This window comes from Phaeoacremonium minimum (assembly GCF_000392275.1).
Source record: "Phaeoacremonium minimum UCRPA7 unplaced genomic scaffold PA7_03_scaffold_583, whole genome shotgun sequence".
In the NCBI taxonomy this organism is placed as follows: domain Eukaryota; kingdom Fungi; phylum Ascomycota; class Sordariomycetes; order Togniniales; family Togniniaceae; genus Phaeoacremonium; species Phaeoacremonium minimum.
Window position 1 is genome coordinate 55,577 of NW_006921485.1, and position 17,419 is coordinate 72,995.

Below are 17,419 nucleotides of genomic sequence, written 5' to 3' on the forward strand. Positions count from 1 at the left end.
TCAGTTCAGTCCGCGAGGTTCGTCTTGATCTGGCCTCTTACGTGCGAGCAAAGGATTCGCAATGCAATGCGTAATCTTTGCCAACGTTCATCCTAGCCCAACTCAGTCTTTTTGAGCTGGAAAGGGTCTCAAAAGGTTCTTGAGTTCCTTCTCCTCTTCCGAGCCAGCTGGAATTCGGCACCGCCTGACAATCCTTGAGTGAAGAGACACAGCCAGATAAGAAGTCTGCATACAAACAAACTACATAAGACGGCTCAATACTCTGCTAAGACCTTGAGACAGTTACTGTGCCCACACCATGAGTCGAGACATCTCACAAGTCACACTGAGACCAGGGACAACAGAAGATGTTCCCGCCGTGCTTCGGCTCGTCGATATAGCCATCGAGTGGCTCGTTTCTCACGGCAGGACTTCCCAGTGGGGAACCGAGCCGCGATCCAAAGATCCTGCCAGAATCAAGCAGGCCACTGAGTTTGCAGAGTCTGGAGGCATGTGGCTGGCAGTCACCAAGCCTGACCGTGGTGATCAGACTAAGAGCGAGCTGGGGAACGAGATGGCTAGCGGTGACATTGTCGTGAAAGACGGAGAATGGGTTATCGGTGCTCTCACTGTCGGTGATGCAATGAGCTATGTCACGCCAGCTACAGAGCCGGAGCTGTACATCAAGTTTCTCATTACGGACCGATCATGGGCTGGCTCTGGATTAGGTACACTCCTGCTTGACAAAGCAAGAGAGCTGGCTCGTCAGGCCAATGTCACTCTCTTGCGGGTTGACTGCTTTGCTGGCCAGGACCAGAAGCTTGTGAAGTACTATGAGAGCCAGGGGTTCGTGAGAACTGAGTCTTTCGAGCGCGATAATTGGCAAGGTCAAATCCTGGTCCAGCGTCTTAATGAATAGCGTAGAATGCCATTATCTCTATGGAAGCCCTATAGACCTGAAGTATAACTATGGACTCGGGCCATGCACTCAAGTGTCAACAGGAGCCCTTGCAGGTTCCCGAGACATTGACCTAGTCTTCGATGGCTGATCAGTCCGCATCGATGAGACTTTCAGCATTCTGCTGCATTTGAGCAGACGGGAGGGCGTTCGTTCGTAACCCTATGTACCCTCCGAAAAAAGCGAGTAACTACAATAATATACACAAGTACCATTTCGCCTTCACCAGTCAGCAGAGTTACTCTTCTAACGAGTCGATTTCTCAGCTGTTTGTGCCGACGTCCGCATCGAGCTCTTCATCTTGCAAGCGACTATCCTTGATCTGCTGCCGAAGTCTTCCATTTTCAGAGCGCAGAGCTTGAATCTGAGCATCCTGGGTACTAATGACACTCTTCAGATACCCAGGATCGGACATCTGTTCCACCATGCTGTAATTATCATGGGTCCAGGCTTCCTTGTAACCATGCCAAAAAGCGTCCGTCTGAGGCTTTGGGTCTGGTGAGAGGAGAAACCCGATGTGAGCTTCCTTGATTAAGCGGGTCAGGTCGTTCTCGATATCAATATCCGGAGAGCCTCTGTTGATGAGGATACGAATAGCAAAGAGTTTCCAACGGAACTCTTCGCTAAACATGTCGAATGGCAACTTTCTCTCTTCAAGGGTCCTGCATTCGACAACCTGAGTCCACTACATAAGTAACAGTCAGCATCTTGGTTCTTGAAGAGGGAGACGGAGCCGGGAAATATGAAAAGAAGGTCTTTGCCGCTCCGCAAAAGATACAAGTGAGCATATCATTTGAGTGTTCGGGGTATTGGGTTGTTATCGAGCAGGCTTTACTTAGGAAATCCTTACGTGAGTGAAGAAAGGAGAGCTGACCCATTTGGACAACTTCACAAGATACTGCTTTGTCCCCTTGTTGTTCATGTCTCTCCAGACAGCATGGGCCGTGGGCCAGTCGGCAGTGAACCGATCACTCCGCTTCAGTTGTTCCAGGACCTCGTAGTGGAAGCAGCTCTGCTTCTTATCCTTGATGACGGGGAAGTTGGGAACTTTGTGCTTGTAGGCTTTCCAAATAGAGTCATAGATGGCGCCACTGATTGCCTTATGCTCCTTCTTACCCAGCTCCTTATATTTCTTCACCAATTCAGTTTCTGACATGAGCTTGCCTTTGACGTCAAGCAGCTCAGGGCGGTATGGAGTCGCGTAGGCATTTCTGAGCAACTCTAGGTTCTTAGAGAGTCTAGGCTGGCCTTTCTTGCATCCGGCTTTCTCTTCAGCCACGGGACCTGTGCCTTCATCGGCGTTGGAGCGCTTGCGTTTGTCTCCAGCTTTCTTTGCAGGGTGAGGAATCATACCAGTAGTGGTAGTGGATGGTCCATGAGATACTTGCTCGACCTGAGGCGCAACTGGGAGGGCTTGTAGATGGCCTGGCTGTAGAGCTTGATGAGGACGAACGAGTCCTCGTTGGTCGATAGGACTTCCCTCATAGTATTCTTTTGTCTGAGGCTGGTATGGAACAGTGAGCATAGCAATGCCAGACTGCATCTGTCGGTACTGGGAAGCATTCTGAGGGGCGCCGTATGGGTTGGTGATCACCGGATTGATAGGAGGAGGAGGACGTGTCCACTGTGTGCTCTGGGCGATGGTACGTCCATTGCCATCGAGCAGAGATGAACCAGGAGAACATGCTGTATTATATGCATTGATCAACGAGCCGACACATCCTCCGAGCATGAACTGACCTTGCTCGCTGGCTTGATTGCTCTCTTGGCCCTGGGAAAGCTGGTATTCGTTGGAAGTAGTAGTGAAGCTTTGATTATTATCAATGCCTTCATGTGGATGATCCATGTGAGCCGCGTCAGGCTCGTTTGACTCTTCGTTCGCCAAGAGGATGGGTACACGCAGATCGTCAAGGGATTGATCGGCTGGTAGGTCTAGGTCCAAAGCTGAAACCTGATTGCTTCCGGCCGGTAGATACGAACCGTCGGGAGCCTTCGTGGGGTCCATCTCGCAGTGGTTCTCGTAGATACGAGCAGATCCGAGTCTGTTTCAACAGTACGAAGGGCGTCCAAGGAGGTAGAGAAGGCAGCGATGGTATCGTATTTCTAGAGACTCGAGTCTCGACGCGCGGGGAGCTTAAAGAAGAGGCAAAGAAAGGAAATAGAAAGCTCCGAAGGACAAAGGGTAAAAGAATTCTCAGAGAATTGCTGCTGTGGAGCTTTGTGGGTGTTGTCTGGATGAGTCGCCCTGGCGATAGGGGGTCATTGGATGGCAGAGCTTGACCACGATCCGTCCACATCAGGGCAGACAGGGCTTAACAGCAGCTTATTTCCCACACAATGAACGTTCTCGAATTCCGAAGCTTTATTCAATGTTGCGGAGATAAAAGATGCTTCGTCGAGGCGAAACAATTCGGTCTGTGTTGTCTCACCCCCTGAGAGCGTCGCTAAGCAGATAATATAGGTATTCCAAGGGCATCAAGCTGGCCAAATCAACATACGAATGGAATTCTCTGATCAACGGAGTGCATGGACATGAGACTATGGACATGAAGGCGCTGCTGGACCATCTAGATTCACGATTATCAGTTGGACTGACGAGGAGAACGCGTACCGGACAAGGCCTTATGGAAGCCATCTAGAATACACGCAATATCCTTGGGCATTTACGAACCAGCAGTCTTTCCCAAGCCTACTCGAAGTCCGAAGCAAACGAACATGGCTTATGCGAAGTCTTGTATTATGATTATCGTCTTCATAGCTGACGTCCAACCCGTCATCGGCTCTCAAACATCCCCATGCCTCATTGTCCAACCTCTTGGTTGTTCAACAATATATACATATGCCACGCCGGATTGCTATAAACAAATCTATCCGATTCTAGTATTATGCCGTGTCTAATTCCAAAAGCTCAGAGTCTTGTCCAGACTCTCCCTGTAACTCCGTTGTTATGCATACATCGGCCACCAAGCTGTTCGTCGTCATCTGTGGTGTAGCTTATGGAGACGTGCCGCATCTCCATGAATCAAGTAAACGCACCGCACGCATGTCGTTCTCCTCATGCATCTCATCTGTGTGAGCCATCTTGGTAAAGCATTGTGACTAGGCTTGAACCCGTCTCATGCCTCATTAGTCCCTTATCGACGTCCATCATCCGTCATTGTTGGTGCCGCTTCAGAACAAGAAAGATACGACAAAGATGAGTATTGTGTACAGAGTCGTAGTTGTGTACTCCAGCTCGAACCAGGCAGCCTGTCCTCCGAACGCAATCTTCTTGCTCTTCTTTGTCGGGTGGGCGACTCCGGTCTTGTTATCACGGTCCAGCAGCTGCTCTCGGTCAGGCATATCCGGGGGGTCAATGGCGTAGGCGATCGGGGTCCATAGAGAGCTGCAGATGAAGAGAAATGTCAACGGGGGCCAGAAGGCGTGGGTGATAAGGCACTTCAGGATGCCCTGGGTGGACTTGTTGATGATGAAGCAGCGGAAGGAAGTCAGACAGACGCCGACGAGAGTAAGATAGACGAAGGATAGGTGGAAGACGGCCATGTAGTTGAACATGATGGTCCAGAGACGGCGGAACATGTTCTTGCGCATCTTCGGGTCTCGCTCATTCAGGGCCGAGCCGAGCGAGCCGGTGGGCTTGAAAGCCTGGGTCTGTCCACCGAGCCACTTTGGTAAGAAGAATGATCGAACAATGCATAATGCGATGTAGGGCGAGATCCACAGTTGGTATCGAGAGCTTCGCTGGCCGGTATGATAGCCTGCTGGGATGGACAGGATGTACTCGCAGAATCGGTTGCAGATAGTTGAGGCGAAGCAAGCTCTGATGAGCCACCTGAGCTGTTCATCGTTTGCGAATGCAACGAGAGGCTTGCCCATGACCAGGATGATAGGAATGGCGAACATCGAGACCGTGAGAAGGAGGGTGTACATGCTGAGGGACGCGTAGAGAAACCCGGAGAAGCGCTGAGCAATGGTCATTTGCCTGACCTTCTCACCCCAGAGGCAGAAGTTCAGCTTGAAGGACGTATCCACGGTTCCGATAGCCCATCGCGTTCGCTGCTTAAGATGGCTGGCGTAATCCTCGGGGACAGTACCGAACTGGAGAGGCTCGTGAACATAAGCCGTCTTCCAACCCTTACCAAGCATGAGAGTCGATGTGGCGACGTCTTCAGCGAGGGAACCCAAAGGAAAGTTGCCAATGGCGTCCAGTGCCTCCCGTCGGACAATGTAACCAGATCCAGTGCACCAGGCTACACCAAGAGCATCCTTGATAGGCTCAATCACGTGCACAAAGAAATCCAGACTCTGGGCAAGTGGATCGGATGCCGGGGTGTTGTAGAAGAGCTGAGGAGGACAAGCAAGGGCCATCTTGGGGTCAATGAGCAGGTGAGGAAGAATCGCACGGAGCCACTCGCGCTCAGGAATCTTCCAAAAGTTAGACAATGAGTTCAAAGCATCATGTGAAAGTGGGGTGTCTCACCATATCAGCATCCAAAGCCGCCATGAATTGACCTGCACCGCCGGGCATTTTGTGAGTTTGATCGAGACCATAGTTGAGGTTGCCAGCCTTAAAGTGATGTGGTACTCCAGGGAACTTGGGTCGGGCCATGTAGTAGACATTGGGGTAACTCATGAGCAAGTCATTGACTGCTTTCTCCAGGCTTGCAGACTTGCCATCATCCAACACAATGACTCGGAATCGGTCCCTCGGGTAGTCCTGATCGCAAGCTCCACGGACGGTGTCCAGAACGACATCATCCTCCTCACCACAGCATGTGACAAATACATCGACAGTAGGCACATCTTCGCCGGTCAGCCTCAACTTCGGTCGGTTCCTTTGCTTCATCGACCACATGGTCCAGATGTTATGCATCAGGGAGGGAATAGCAGTGGCAAGCTCCACGCCGATGAAGACCCATGCGGCGGCGTAGACGCTATTGCGAGCATTCTGGGCGAAGATGACACAAGCAATGCGAAGGCCAAGATACACCAGGTAGAGTCCGGTGTTGGCGAAAGTTAGGAACGGAGCGAGGCGGAAGAGGTGTCGCTTCCAGCCCTTCCATATGTCAGCATCATCTCGATCATGGAGACGAGCTATTGAGCCAGGAACAATCCACTCCTTGTCGAGGACCGGTGATGGAGTGTCTGGCAGTAGTGCTGCAAGACTTAGATGGCTCTGATTCTATCAGGGAGGAGAGATCATTAGTACTGGTGAACATCATCAAGTCGAGGGTAGGAGATGTTTACCATGGGTGTTGTTGGCCTTGAATCGTCGGTGGCATACATAGGCTTTGGTGCAGTAAGGTAGTCGTGTGGTGTTGCTCGTCCGCTCCTCAAGGAAGGAGTTCCGGCTCGAGAGTCGAATGGGGATTCAGGGTGGTAGTAATGTGCGCTATACCTTGAAGGAGACCACCCCGGTGATGCATAGTCGTCTGTGTGAGCTCGAGGGGGCCAGCTGGGTCGCACATTCTCTGTCATGGCCCGTGGACTGGGGCTCGGATATCCGTTGCCATATCCATTGTTGTAATTGTGAAAGTCCTCGCTGCTGGTTGAGCTTGAGTGATGAGGGTGCCGAGGGAGCACGTCGATTTCCACCATCTCTCCCCCATCCCCATAGTAGTCCTGTTCCTTCTGATCCCCCCTCATGTTTGATAGCGATTGATATTCCTGTCCGCCCCTGGGAAGCGCCAAATCTGGATAGAGGGGACAAAACGAGTGTATATGGTGCAAGCCAGGTCAAGCCAGGGCGGAATGGATGTGTAGCACTAGTTATTTGTTTACTGCTTGTAGCGATCGAATCGACACTTGGCGTGTCGCCGGATGAACGAATGTGATCAGCAAAGCAAAGAAACGATGCTGGAGAAGAATACAGAGAGAATACAAGAGACTACAGGGAGCAGTTGAGGTGAGGTAGGCAATGAAAAGCAAAACGCCACAGTGAATTGGGGGGTTCGGAGCACACAGTACATACGAGGGCCATTGTAGTTCGTAAAGGAGAACGTGGGGGGGTGGCAGCCATTGGCCCGTCTGCCACTGCATGGCACGCGATTGCGTCGTGCAACGGGCCAGCCATCGACACTAGACTCTAGAGGAGAGACAAAGGAAAGCAAGGTTGACTCTGCAGGCTTGTCTCTCGGGCGTTCTGGTACCCTCTGAGACTGTGCGGAGCCTCACTAGCTAGGACTAACACGAGAGTGACGTGATGGGTGGGTGTAGAATAAGAGAATTAGGGGTCAGTCACAGCGGCCGCCCTGCTTTGCTCAGCTCCATTTGCGCGCGCGAGACGCTGTTATCACGATCGGACCGTCCGGGAATGTCTCGCTGGGTGTTTCTCTTTTTTTTCCTGGTCTGTCTCGTACTGACTAAGGGGAGCCAGGTAGCATTGTCACCATAGTGGCCCCGGTGTACTACGCAGTATACGGCAAGGTACTTAGTCAGGTACGGCGGATGCTTAGACTATGAGACTAACATCCGGTACGTACTCTACTCGAGCACATTTGCTGCACGAACTGCTGCAATGCCCATCGATCTAGCGACTCTTTGGGTAATGAGATCCACTGGAAAAGACCCTCACTTTTTTCCCACTGCGGGTCTTTTTCATGATACACGGGGGCTTGACGATACCGAGCCCTAGAGCAGGTTTCCGTGGTTCGAGTACAAGTGTTGGTTTGCACGCAGACTGGACTGGCAGACTGAGTTCAGGGGACGGGACTCGGGAGCGGCAGAACGGGCGCTGGCTTTGCACCGAAGCTGAGTTGGTGACAAGCTCCAACCGTTTCCGTCGCCGCCGTTGGCTACTCACGAGTACTCACTGCTCAGTGTGTTATGCTGGAGTGTGTGTTTACAGCTGATCTGTCTGATCGTCCAAACTGTATTTACCTTCCCCTCTCTTCACTTCTCCGCATCATCCGCCATGGGCCATGGGCCATGGCCATGAAGCAACATCAGGTCCAATAAGCTTTCGTCATTGCTGCACAATCAATGATCATTGACCACATGTATCTTTCTCATTTCCAGTTGCAGCTTTCTGAAATGTCCACATCCACTGACTTTCCTTTTTGTGCCTTGCCTGATTGCTGATCTATCGCAATAGCCTACCCCCCGGCAATTTCCACATGCTGGATTTGGCAGCAGGTGCCCAAAAAACAAAGATGAAAGCCAGATCCCAGGATCCCAGGGTCCCAGGGTGAGCAGGCTCCAGCACCTGATAAGCTGGTGCCATTCGGCAAGTAAATACGATGCAGCAGTGAGCAGGGATCGGAGATGGCTGCAGATCACGGCGCTAATTATAGGGTAGCACACCTGAACCGGGTACAGTACTGAGACCACGAGATGCACACAGGGGACGCGTACAGGGGTGGCGCAGGGTTATCGAGGACCGAGAGTCGCCTACTGTGTATTCTAGCCCACGCCCACCTGTCGTGATCGAGCGGCCACGGGCCTAACGAATGCAGGCCTTCCGCCGGCGCCGTAACGTTAAGCAGCATTAAGTTAAATGACAGGAGACCGGAGGTCAAGAGAAGACTCTAGTACACTGTAGTATCCTTGACTATGCTGGTATTGGATAATCACCACAGTACTGCGTAGTAGAGTAGAAGAGAGAGAGAGAAGCAAGCAAGAGAACAAATGATCCAAGGATGGCACAGGGGGGGCAATTCTCGCAGAAAAGCTTAGCCCACTATTGCCTGTGACTCGCTAGACCCCCTTATGTTAGTCTTTGCGCGCGCATGCTTTTCGTATCATGCAAACGACTCGACAAGCAACTGGGACTGGCCCACACACACCCACTTCAGTGGCATTTCACGCACGAGAAAGACAGGGAAAAATACGATGCTGACTTGCCCGGTTCCATCCCGCCAATCCCTGCTCTTCAGCTTTAGTCCCAGGCACCGGCCGGATCTAGCAGAGCCAGAAGCAGGGCTTTGTTTGTTTTGCTGTTTCTCCTTTATCGGTACCGGTAGATTATTCTTGCTTGCTCTTCAGATTTTCCCTCACTGACGAGAGAGGGGCGCACTGGGTGGTCGGTACCCATACTAATCACCGCTCGCTCGCTACGGTCGCTTCATGCCGGGGAGGTATCTCCCTTGAGAAGAGCCCGTCCAATTGGAAGGGTCATTTTCGTCCCTGTTGTGTGGCTCGCCCGAAGGTCCCTTAATGTAGCAATGCAGGCAATCGGCTTTCCTCCTCGGCACATTTACACGCTAGCACCGCGTCTGGCTTGTACTGTACGAGTCGGGCTTTGAATAGCACACTGTACGAGGTTTATGCAGTGCTCGTACCTGACGAGCGAACAGGGGGCCGGTCCGATTTTGCAAACGTCCAGTTGACCTCATTCATACGGGGTCCAGTTTAAACCCAGGCCGCCGTCAGTGTGAAAAAAGCCGTTCATAGGCACCTGGTGGTGGCTTAGCAATGCTAGCAAGGGAGGACTGATTTTACCTTATCGGTGACGACCTTTCCCTCCTGTAGTAATTCGATCATTATCATTGCTGTTGGTCTGTTCGGTGCACATGCCCTTGCCTTCTACAATCGCTGAACAGCCAAATCCATTCGTTTCATTGCGCTTCTGCATTTCCATATCGCCATGGGCTTACTAGGCTTCCGATGGCTGGTTAACTTTGGCCTCTTGGCCATTCCGATCGCTTCGACATTGGGGATCTTAATCGGACTTCAGTCACACAGAGATGCAACTGGACAAGCGCCTCTCTTCACAGGCGATGACGGCGATGATGGAACCGGTGATGGTGGTAATGTCGACAAGAACGGCATTGAGTATATTCGCAATTGCGACAAAGCATACGGTATTACGCCGGATTCGAAGGGACAAGAATACACACGTAAGTCACCACCGACCGGGACAAGTCCCTCATTCACTCGGTACGGGCGCAAAGCGATGGTCAATCCGAGAGGACACACAATCGCCCAGGCATCGCTCGTTCGCCGCCTTCTCCTGCTTCATGATTTCTACTCCAAATTTGGGCTTTGCAGCGTCCCTTTCATTCAATCCATGAATGTTAACCTTTTTGCGAACCACAGTAAACCCCAATCAATGGGGTGTTGAGGATGGTGATACCGGCTTCCTGTGCATGAATGTAAGTGTACAGTTCCACTCTTATCGCCCTTGGCAGAAATGTCTAGTATATCTGCACCTCTCGAGATACTTGGGCAATTCGCATCTAGTCGAGGGTTTCCAGTAGCCTGTGACGATGCGGCCAAGTTGCGATACATTAAAAACGGCCTCCAGGCTAACATCTCTCAAGGTTACCGCATTCAACAATGGTTCATATGCCACAGACACAACTGCTCCAGAGTTCTTCGTCACATGGCAGTACCCTCAGGGTCCTGAAACGCAGCCTGTCCACGCCTTCCCCAACATCAAGGTCGATGGCAGCGTTTTCCCCGTCGAGCTGAGCAGCATATCGAGCATCAAGGTCGACATTGAGTGGACGTATGGTGTCGGAAACGACACGGCGTCATCAACGGACGAGACAGCACTGACGGCAAATTCCGTCAATACCAACGTCGCCATCGATATGTTCTTGGACAGCGATAAAACGAGCGCTGAGGACAGCACCAAGGCTAAATTCGAGATGATGGTCTGGCTTGCCGCCTTTGGCGCTGCTACACAGCCAATTGGACTGTCCGCTGGTGCGGTAACGACGGAGACCGTGAACGGCACGACCTTGTGGGTTTCCTCGTTTGCTCTCCCTTGAATCCATCTGCTAACAGGCTCGTCAGCTCCTTGTACACTGGCCAGAACAGCTTGGACCAGTACGTGTTGACCTGGGTTGCGTCTGAGACGACAGAGAAGTTCCATGGAGATCTAGCCCCTCTGGTCACCAAGCTCACAACACTGAGCGGGAACTACCCAACCGAATCCGACTATCTTGGATACATGGGTCTGGGCTCCGAGGCCCTGTATGCCACGAACTCAACCACATTCTACGTGCCAATGCTGTCAATAGACATAGAAAAGACCAGCACCTAGATGCTAGAGTAATTTGTAATGATATCCGGGACATAGTCAGGCGCTTCATCCGACCCAGAGAATGGGCCACCATTATACAGGAAACAGGAGTTCAGGCTGGGCTATATTGTTGGGGATTCTTTTGAGATCACTCAGGAGTAGCCATCGGAATTGCATTTGAGGGTGAGCTATGTTCAGATCGCTCGAGCACACGTAACATGCTGACACCAATGCAGCTCATTGGATCAGCATAAACATAGACAGGAAGCGATAACATATGTATTGTAGTTGTCAGAACAACTGCGTACGTTCTAATGTTGAAGACAATTGTCTGTCATCTTGTCTTAAACTTGCTGCAGAAATCCTAACTCTAAGAGATGATCGTCTAAAAGTCTTGTCTAGCCGCTTTACTCTTCTTCCTCAGCCAGTCGCCATATCGATACAAAACGAACGGGATTGGAATAAATGCAACCGCAATGAACGCCAACGTGGAGCTCGCCCAGCCAACGCCCAGGTTGCGATACATGGCACCCGCAAACAACGGAAACCCTGCTCCAAGGCTTGAGCGCAGAAAGTCGTTCCCCGCGAGTACACTCGCGGCATACTCAGGGTACGCATCGGAGAGGTAGTTCATGACCGAGTTAAAGAGGAGGAATGCGCCGACAGAGAACCAGGCCGTACCGATGATGGGCATGATCCAGTGGATATCTGGTCTGCTCGACCAGCCAAACCAAAACAGACAGATGGGGATCGCAAATGCGCCGACGAATGACGGGGGGAGGCGTAGTTCCGGTTTCAGCTCGCCGTTCTCGTTGAACTTGGGCTCGACATATTTGTATTGATACCAGACGAAAGGGGGCAATACCACAAAGACTCCTATGAGAATGCCAAGGAATGCTAAACCTTCCATACCAAGACTGAAACCGTATATATCAACGAAGACAATCGGAAACGACTCAAACCAGATGTAAAGAAGACCGTATATGAGGGCGATGTAAAGGTCAAGAGCGAACACAATGGGCTCGGTGAAAAGCAATGTGAAGGGCCGGACGAGAGTCATCATGGCAATGTCTTTCCCGGTCATATCTTTACCGATCAGCTCAGGTTCTGATATGAGCTTGTCATTCCCGGTCAGCTTGCGCAGACGGCGAGTCCGTCGGTAAAGAATGTTTGATGATGATGTCTCTGGCAAAAGAAAGACAAACATGAACAAAGCGAAACCGGACAGCCACATCAATTCCCAGATTGGCCAGTTCCAGCCCTTGGCTTCTGCAGCGAAGCCTCCAACAAGTGGGCCCAGGGTCGGCCCACAAACGGCACCGATGCCCCATACCGTGAGGCCGTATGTTCGCTTCGCTGGCGAGTACATGTCTGCGATTGACGCACCTCCTGTCGCTAAGGACGGGGAGCCGATGAAGCCAGTCAGGAATCGGAAAGCTAGAAGCATGCCAAAGTTGGATGCAAGTGCAACGGGTACTTGCAGCGCGACAAAGGCTGCGAGCGTGAGGATGTATACTGGATTACGTCCGATCTGGGGTATTTCGGACATCGGCGCCCAGATCATGGGGCCAACGGCGTATCCGGCCACGAACAGCGTCAGACCCAATGTTGCAGCGACCTGAGAGACACCGAAAGTAGCCATCACGCCCAGTATTCCCGCTGAATAGATGGCCGAGCCGATGTAGACGGAGAATGTCAGGAAGCATATCTCGAAGGTGACAAAGAACTTCTTGGGTCGCGACCAATTCTGAGGGTTCTATGTATTGTTAGTTTGTAGAATCATTCTTGGTCCAGATGTGCAACTTGCCTCCGGATCATCTGGCCCATACCAATCGACGATGTATAGGTCTCGACCTTTCTCTGGATCAATCCTCCTGCCTCGTCCACCATTCAAGGCAGCGTTTGTGTGGTGGTCAAGTGTGCGATTTGTCGACGCCGGGCGCTGCGAATCGGAGGATGAGGCTGAGAGAGATTCGACATTAGGTTGTTGCGGGCCATCGATCGGGTGTGGTTGGCCATGAGCAGCCATGTGCGAAGATTTCTCCTCATGTATGTACCTCTTCCATATTGTTGAGTCCTCTTCTTCGGGATATTTGAACACCTTGCCTCCTGTGATAAGTCGGCAACAGTGACTGAAAAAGGTATCACGCAAGAGCTCCCTCATCTTCTAGGGATTACTCGTCTTCAGCGACGGCACGTATAATTGAACATTCGGGCTGGGGCGACGACTTGATCAATGGACACGGATGTCTTTAAAGACGCACGGAGAAAGATGAAGGCATCATGCCAAGAGATGCAATCCGCCATTAGGTGGAAAGTAGCTCTGTCATCCCGTGCGGTTACATGTCGTCATGGATACTCAAAGGACGACTCGTGCTGCGGCTCACATGCTTTGCAGTCCTTTTCGGTGCAGTCCTTCGGAGGCCGGAGTATAAAGAAGTGCGAATCTCGCCGTACTTTTTCATCCAAATGAATTCCGTTTCCATACAGCCGGACTACTCGGACGGGAATCTCGCGGATCTACGTTTGCGTTCGGCACGCGAGTCCAAGGGATCAATATGTAAGATTCATTGCTCGACAGAGCCAATCACCGCTTCGAGATCCACGATTCAAATGCCGCCGCTAAGATTCCAGGCGCTTTTAGTGCATTGAGGCTGCCGCAGCGGTGGGCATTTTGCAGTCTATGACGTTCTTGAAGTTTCGGGTCGTTTGACCGTTACCACGGCGGACACACCCGTGAAAAGACGATCCAAACCAATGAAGAGGCTTTAACATTTCGGACCATCATGTACTCTTCACCAAGGAGAAGAAACGGAAGTTCGGTGCCAAGGTATCATCAATTCCTCAACGACGGATCACTACTTTTGCAGAAGTGAGACTCCTTAGCAATCATCTTGGCTCTCATCGATCTGTACGTTTTTTTTACTTGAAGAAAAATGTCTCTTAACCCGCGGAGAAGTAAAGCCACACGGTCTCTTGAGTTTATTAAGTGAATTAGTTCCTGGTTGGTGTCCACACAGGTAATCCTCGGCCTCTCGTGAACATGCTGCGTGACGTGAATGCTCGTTAGATCTTCAGACACCTGTTAGGTAAACACATTTACCATTGAATATCAAAACTTTGCTCTACTAATGGCATTATTAGTAACGTTGGCACGTGAAAGACTGCTATCGACCATCTCTGACCTGGCCACCTTTCCCTACAACTGTTCTTAGTAGTCAATGCCATTGACACATTGGTGTCGGTGATTGGAGTTTGTCCACTAAGAGCGAACATGGTGTGATGTGCGATGCTGAACATGCCGTGGCAGCGTATACCATCGTGACGCATCCTCTCAATTAATTGATGTCGCACAAGTCTGAGATAACTTCAGAGTGGAATTTACTGGAGCGGATACTGCCATTATCTCTCCTGTGTTACGAAACTAGATTGTCGCGATGCAGAGTCACCTTACAAAAGGGCCCGGGCATCTCTGATACCACCTTGCGCCTGATAGGGCTAGCATTCGTGCTACAATTTGGAGCAAATGAAAGAATACGAACCAGTGCGGGGGGACACGGAATGGCACATGACGTCAACATCAGCCTTGAAAGAGCCTCTCGTGATCATCTAGGCTTGGTTGCAATAGTGGTTGACAGCGAACGCCCGCTATTGAAGCTTAGTCGCGTGTGTTGTGTATTGAGACGCTTCGAAGCCAGATTGTTGTGTCAATCAATCGGCCATGCCAACAACACTCATCGTGGGCGGCCATGGGAGAGTGGCGTCCCACCTGACGCGCATCCTCACCAACGAGGAAAAGCCGCCTCATACAGTCCACAGTATCATCCGGACCGCTGACCAGATCTCAGACATTGAGAAGCTCGGCGCATACCCGATCGTGCAGTCTATTGAGGAGGCCACGGTTCCGGAGCTGTTGACGACACTGAGCAGAGTCAAGCCAGACATTGTCGTCTGGGCTGCGGGAGCACCATTTGGGTCTGGCGATCGAGTCGACAAAGTGGATAGAGAAGGCGTTATCAAGGTGATGGATGCACTGGCCATTGCAGCTCAGGCGGGCGATACTGGCAAGAGATTTGTGAGCATAAGTGCTCTGGATCTGCGGGACCGTGACAACAAACCTGTGCCAGACTGGTACGATGAATCAGACAAAAAACAAAGCGACAGGGTTTGGGCCACCATCGAATCACATATGCTGGCTAAACTCGCCGCTGACAAAGATATGAGAACTGGCAACGACAAGCGCGGTCTCGATTATACGATGGTGCGACCTGGAGGGCTCAGTAATGATTCGGGAGAGAACCTTGTTGCTGCGGGCAAAGTTCATCTAGGCAGACCGATCAAAAGAGAAGATCTTGCAAGGACTGTAGCAGAATGTATCAAGACCGATGAAACTATTGGGTTGGCATTTGATGTTGTCGGCGGAAATGACTCCGTCGCTGAAGCTGTGAAGAATGTCGGGCATCACAAAGTCGATACCTTTGAAGGATATTTTTGACATAATTTGAATACGGAACGATTCGTTTCATAGCATCAAGACTTCTCCTCTATTTCGTGTGTATAGCTGATCCAAATATGAGTGTGCATTAAGATCCTGATAGAAATCAAGTGAACCCTAAATCAATGTACACTGAGTGCTCCGATACTTTCTTGACTAATCAACTGCCTAGCCAGGAGCTCCTTGTACACCCTGTAAACACCAAAGAGGCACGAGGAAGATTGAGATCGGGTTGTAATTTGGTCTCTTACGGTTCATGATAGCGGAATAAAAATGACAAGAGAAAACGGGTGAACAAAAGCAGATACTGATGATTGGTTGGCTTGTTACGAATTAAGTCTCTTCTTGATGGCTATAAACCAGACTTGATATATTATCAGTAAAGCAATCCACCATTGAAGAGAGAGTATCCGAAAGAAGAGCGGTGCTAACCGTTTGGAGCGACTGCTATGTTCCCTGAAGTTATGTTGCATTTAAAGCCAGGCAGGAATCGCAACCTGACTAAGTCATGACATGATCTTGTGAATGGCCAAGGTTTATGCATAGAACACGCGTCAGCCAAAACGAGTACATACACCTACATGCGGCGCAGCCAGGACAAAGCCTGATGTGTGTGCCAGAATTGGCCATGTTGGTTGTCCCTCGATGTCCTCACACCAACCAAGAGCGTTTCCAGGGTTGCACTCGCACTCGCTTATCGACCGCCTGATTCAGCTTCCCCCCTTCTGGCAAGTTGTCGTCAGCACCCTGGGCAGCCTCTGGAACTACCCCAAAGTTGCATGGACCATAAAGCTCTCCACTTTCGCGATGCGACAGGTTTCTAGAATCGAATCAATTGAACTTAGTTTAGTTCAACGGTGTACCTATCGATAATCATGTTCTCTTCGGATGAACCCAAAGATCTGCCTCCCGACTACGAGGCCACAGTCACAAATGGCTACGCTCCCCAAGTTCTGCCTCCAACTCTACCGCAATTCGCTTGTCTAAGTATCAGCCAATATGACCGCATCAGACTTGTGGGGTTCTCCCAAACCGACGTCGCAGCCATTCATGCCGTTATACGTGATTATTGGGCCAAGGGCCTTGACAGCATTCAGTCCGTGGGCGGAGCCCAGGAAATCAAAGTCAAGGGGACGCCGTGGATACCAAATCTCAAGGGAGATGACGAGTCGCGGAAGCTTATATTATTTGTCGTGGAGAAGCTGTATAGTATGGGGTGGGTGAGTTGCGCTTCTGTGACATTCACACTGAGACTGGCTATTGATAAAGGTATGATGATACTCTTTGTAACCTGCATAATTTGCTTTAACGTATGCTACCAAGGCTCGCTCTTCTTCCGGAAACTCACACAGCCACCGCCCTCGGCACAGTTTGTATTAGTGTCGTTCGATTATCTCAATAAACTCAAAATCATAGGTGACATCCCGGCCAACCTAGGGGACAACCTTGTGCAAACACTCGGCACTCGCGTGTCAAGCCAAGAACTATCTCAAGATAGAGTGAAAATCAAAATGTACGGCAATACCTGGCTGGCAGCTGGCGAGGATGCTGTTCGCTCACAGTTCTTGGTTATGAATGTGTTGGAGGTTCTGGAGAGGTTTGGATTTAGGGTGTATACGGCTTTGGAGACACAGAATGGGCATTCGGGTTATGAGATGGATAGTTTGATTTGTTTGAGGGAGCGGTAGAATAAAGGAGTAACAAGAATGATCTGATACCCATAGTGAATATGATATACCTCTAAGCCATGTGAATGGGTCTATTACGGAAATCGATCGGTAAATGTGAGGTTTACCAGCATCGAGCGGACACTAGGAGATAACTTCCGGTTATTCAATGATATGCAAAGCCGATTGTATTAATACAGAAATCATACACCGTCGTCGCAACTCCACGTCCAGTCTCTACATGACTGGTCAGATGCTATGAGAGATAAAATCCGAGATGCCGGAGGCAAGCGTGACAAGCCGCGACCTATGCATCTCAAGGACACCGAAACTCCATACAGAACCATGCCGTT

At 50.8% G+C, this 17,419-nt stretch overlaps 6 protein-coding genes across 6 annotated transcripts; 3 read left to right on the forward strand and 3 right to left on the reverse strand.

The window, feature by feature from the left end:
• Positions 1–298: 298 nt before the first annotated feature.
• UCRPA7_8276 (putative gcn5-related n-acetyltransferase protein) lies at positions 299–898 on the forward strand (the record flags this gene model as incomplete). The annotated part of the gene is made up of 1 exon (XM_007920793.1): positions 299–898. The coding sequence occupies one exon, from the start codon at positions 299–301 to the stop codon at positions 896–898; it is 600 nt and encodes a 199-aa protein (XP_007918984.1).
• A 301-nt stretch (positions 899–1,199) lies between these two features.
• On the reverse strand, positions 1,200–2,942 carry UCRPA7_8277 (hypothetical protein; the record flags this gene model as incomplete). Its single annotated transcript, XM_007920794.1, has 2 exons — positions 1,200–1,622; positions 1,788–2,942. The coding sequence occupies 2 exons, from the start codon at positions 2,940–2,942 to the stop codon at positions 1,200–1,202; spliced, it is 1,578 nt and encodes a 525-aa protein (XP_007918985.1).
• A 1,166-nt stretch (positions 2,943–4,108) lies between these two features.
• UCRPA7_8278 (putative glycosyl protein) lies at positions 4,109–6,187 on the reverse strand (the record flags this gene model as incomplete). Its single annotated transcript, XM_007920795.1, has 3 exons — positions 4,109–5,362; positions 5,418–6,119; positions 6,185–6,187. 3 exons carry the CDS (start codon positions 6,185–6,187, stop codon positions 4,109–4,111), a joined length of 1,959 nt encoding a protein of 652 aa, XP_007918986.1.
• Positions 6,188–9,521: 3,334 nt separating this feature from the next.
• UCRPA7_8279 (putative xyloglucan-specific endoglucanase protein) lies at positions 9,522–10,925 on the forward strand (the record flags this gene model as incomplete). Its single annotated transcript, XM_007920796.1, has 4 exons — positions 9,522–9,774; positions 9,974–10,029; positions 10,198–10,622; positions 10,676–10,925. The coding sequence occupies 4 exons, from the start codon at positions 9,522–9,524 to the stop codon at positions 10,923–10,925; spliced, it is 984 nt and encodes a 327-aa protein (XP_007918987.1).
• Positions 10,926–11,052: 127 nt separating this feature from the next.
• Positions 11,053–12,794, reverse strand: UCRPA7_8280 (putative multidrug resistance protein; the record flags this gene model as incomplete). Its single annotated transcript, XM_007920797.1, has 3 exons — positions 11,053–11,125; positions 11,510–12,660; positions 12,708–12,794. 3 exons carry the CDS (start codon positions 12,792–12,794, stop codon positions 11,053–11,055), a joined length of 1,311 nt encoding a protein of 436 aa, XP_007918988.1.
• Positions 12,795–14,625: 1,831 nt separating this feature from the next.
• Positions 14,626–15,399, forward strand: UCRPA7_8281 (putative nad-dependent epimerase dehydratase protein; the record flags this gene model as incomplete). Its single annotated transcript, XM_007920798.1, has 1 exon — positions 14,626–15,399. One exon carries the CDS (start codon positions 14,626–14,628, stop codon positions 15,397–15,399), a length of 774 nt encoding a protein of 257 aa, XP_007918989.1.
• Positions 15,400–17,419: the final 2,020 nt, after the last annotated feature.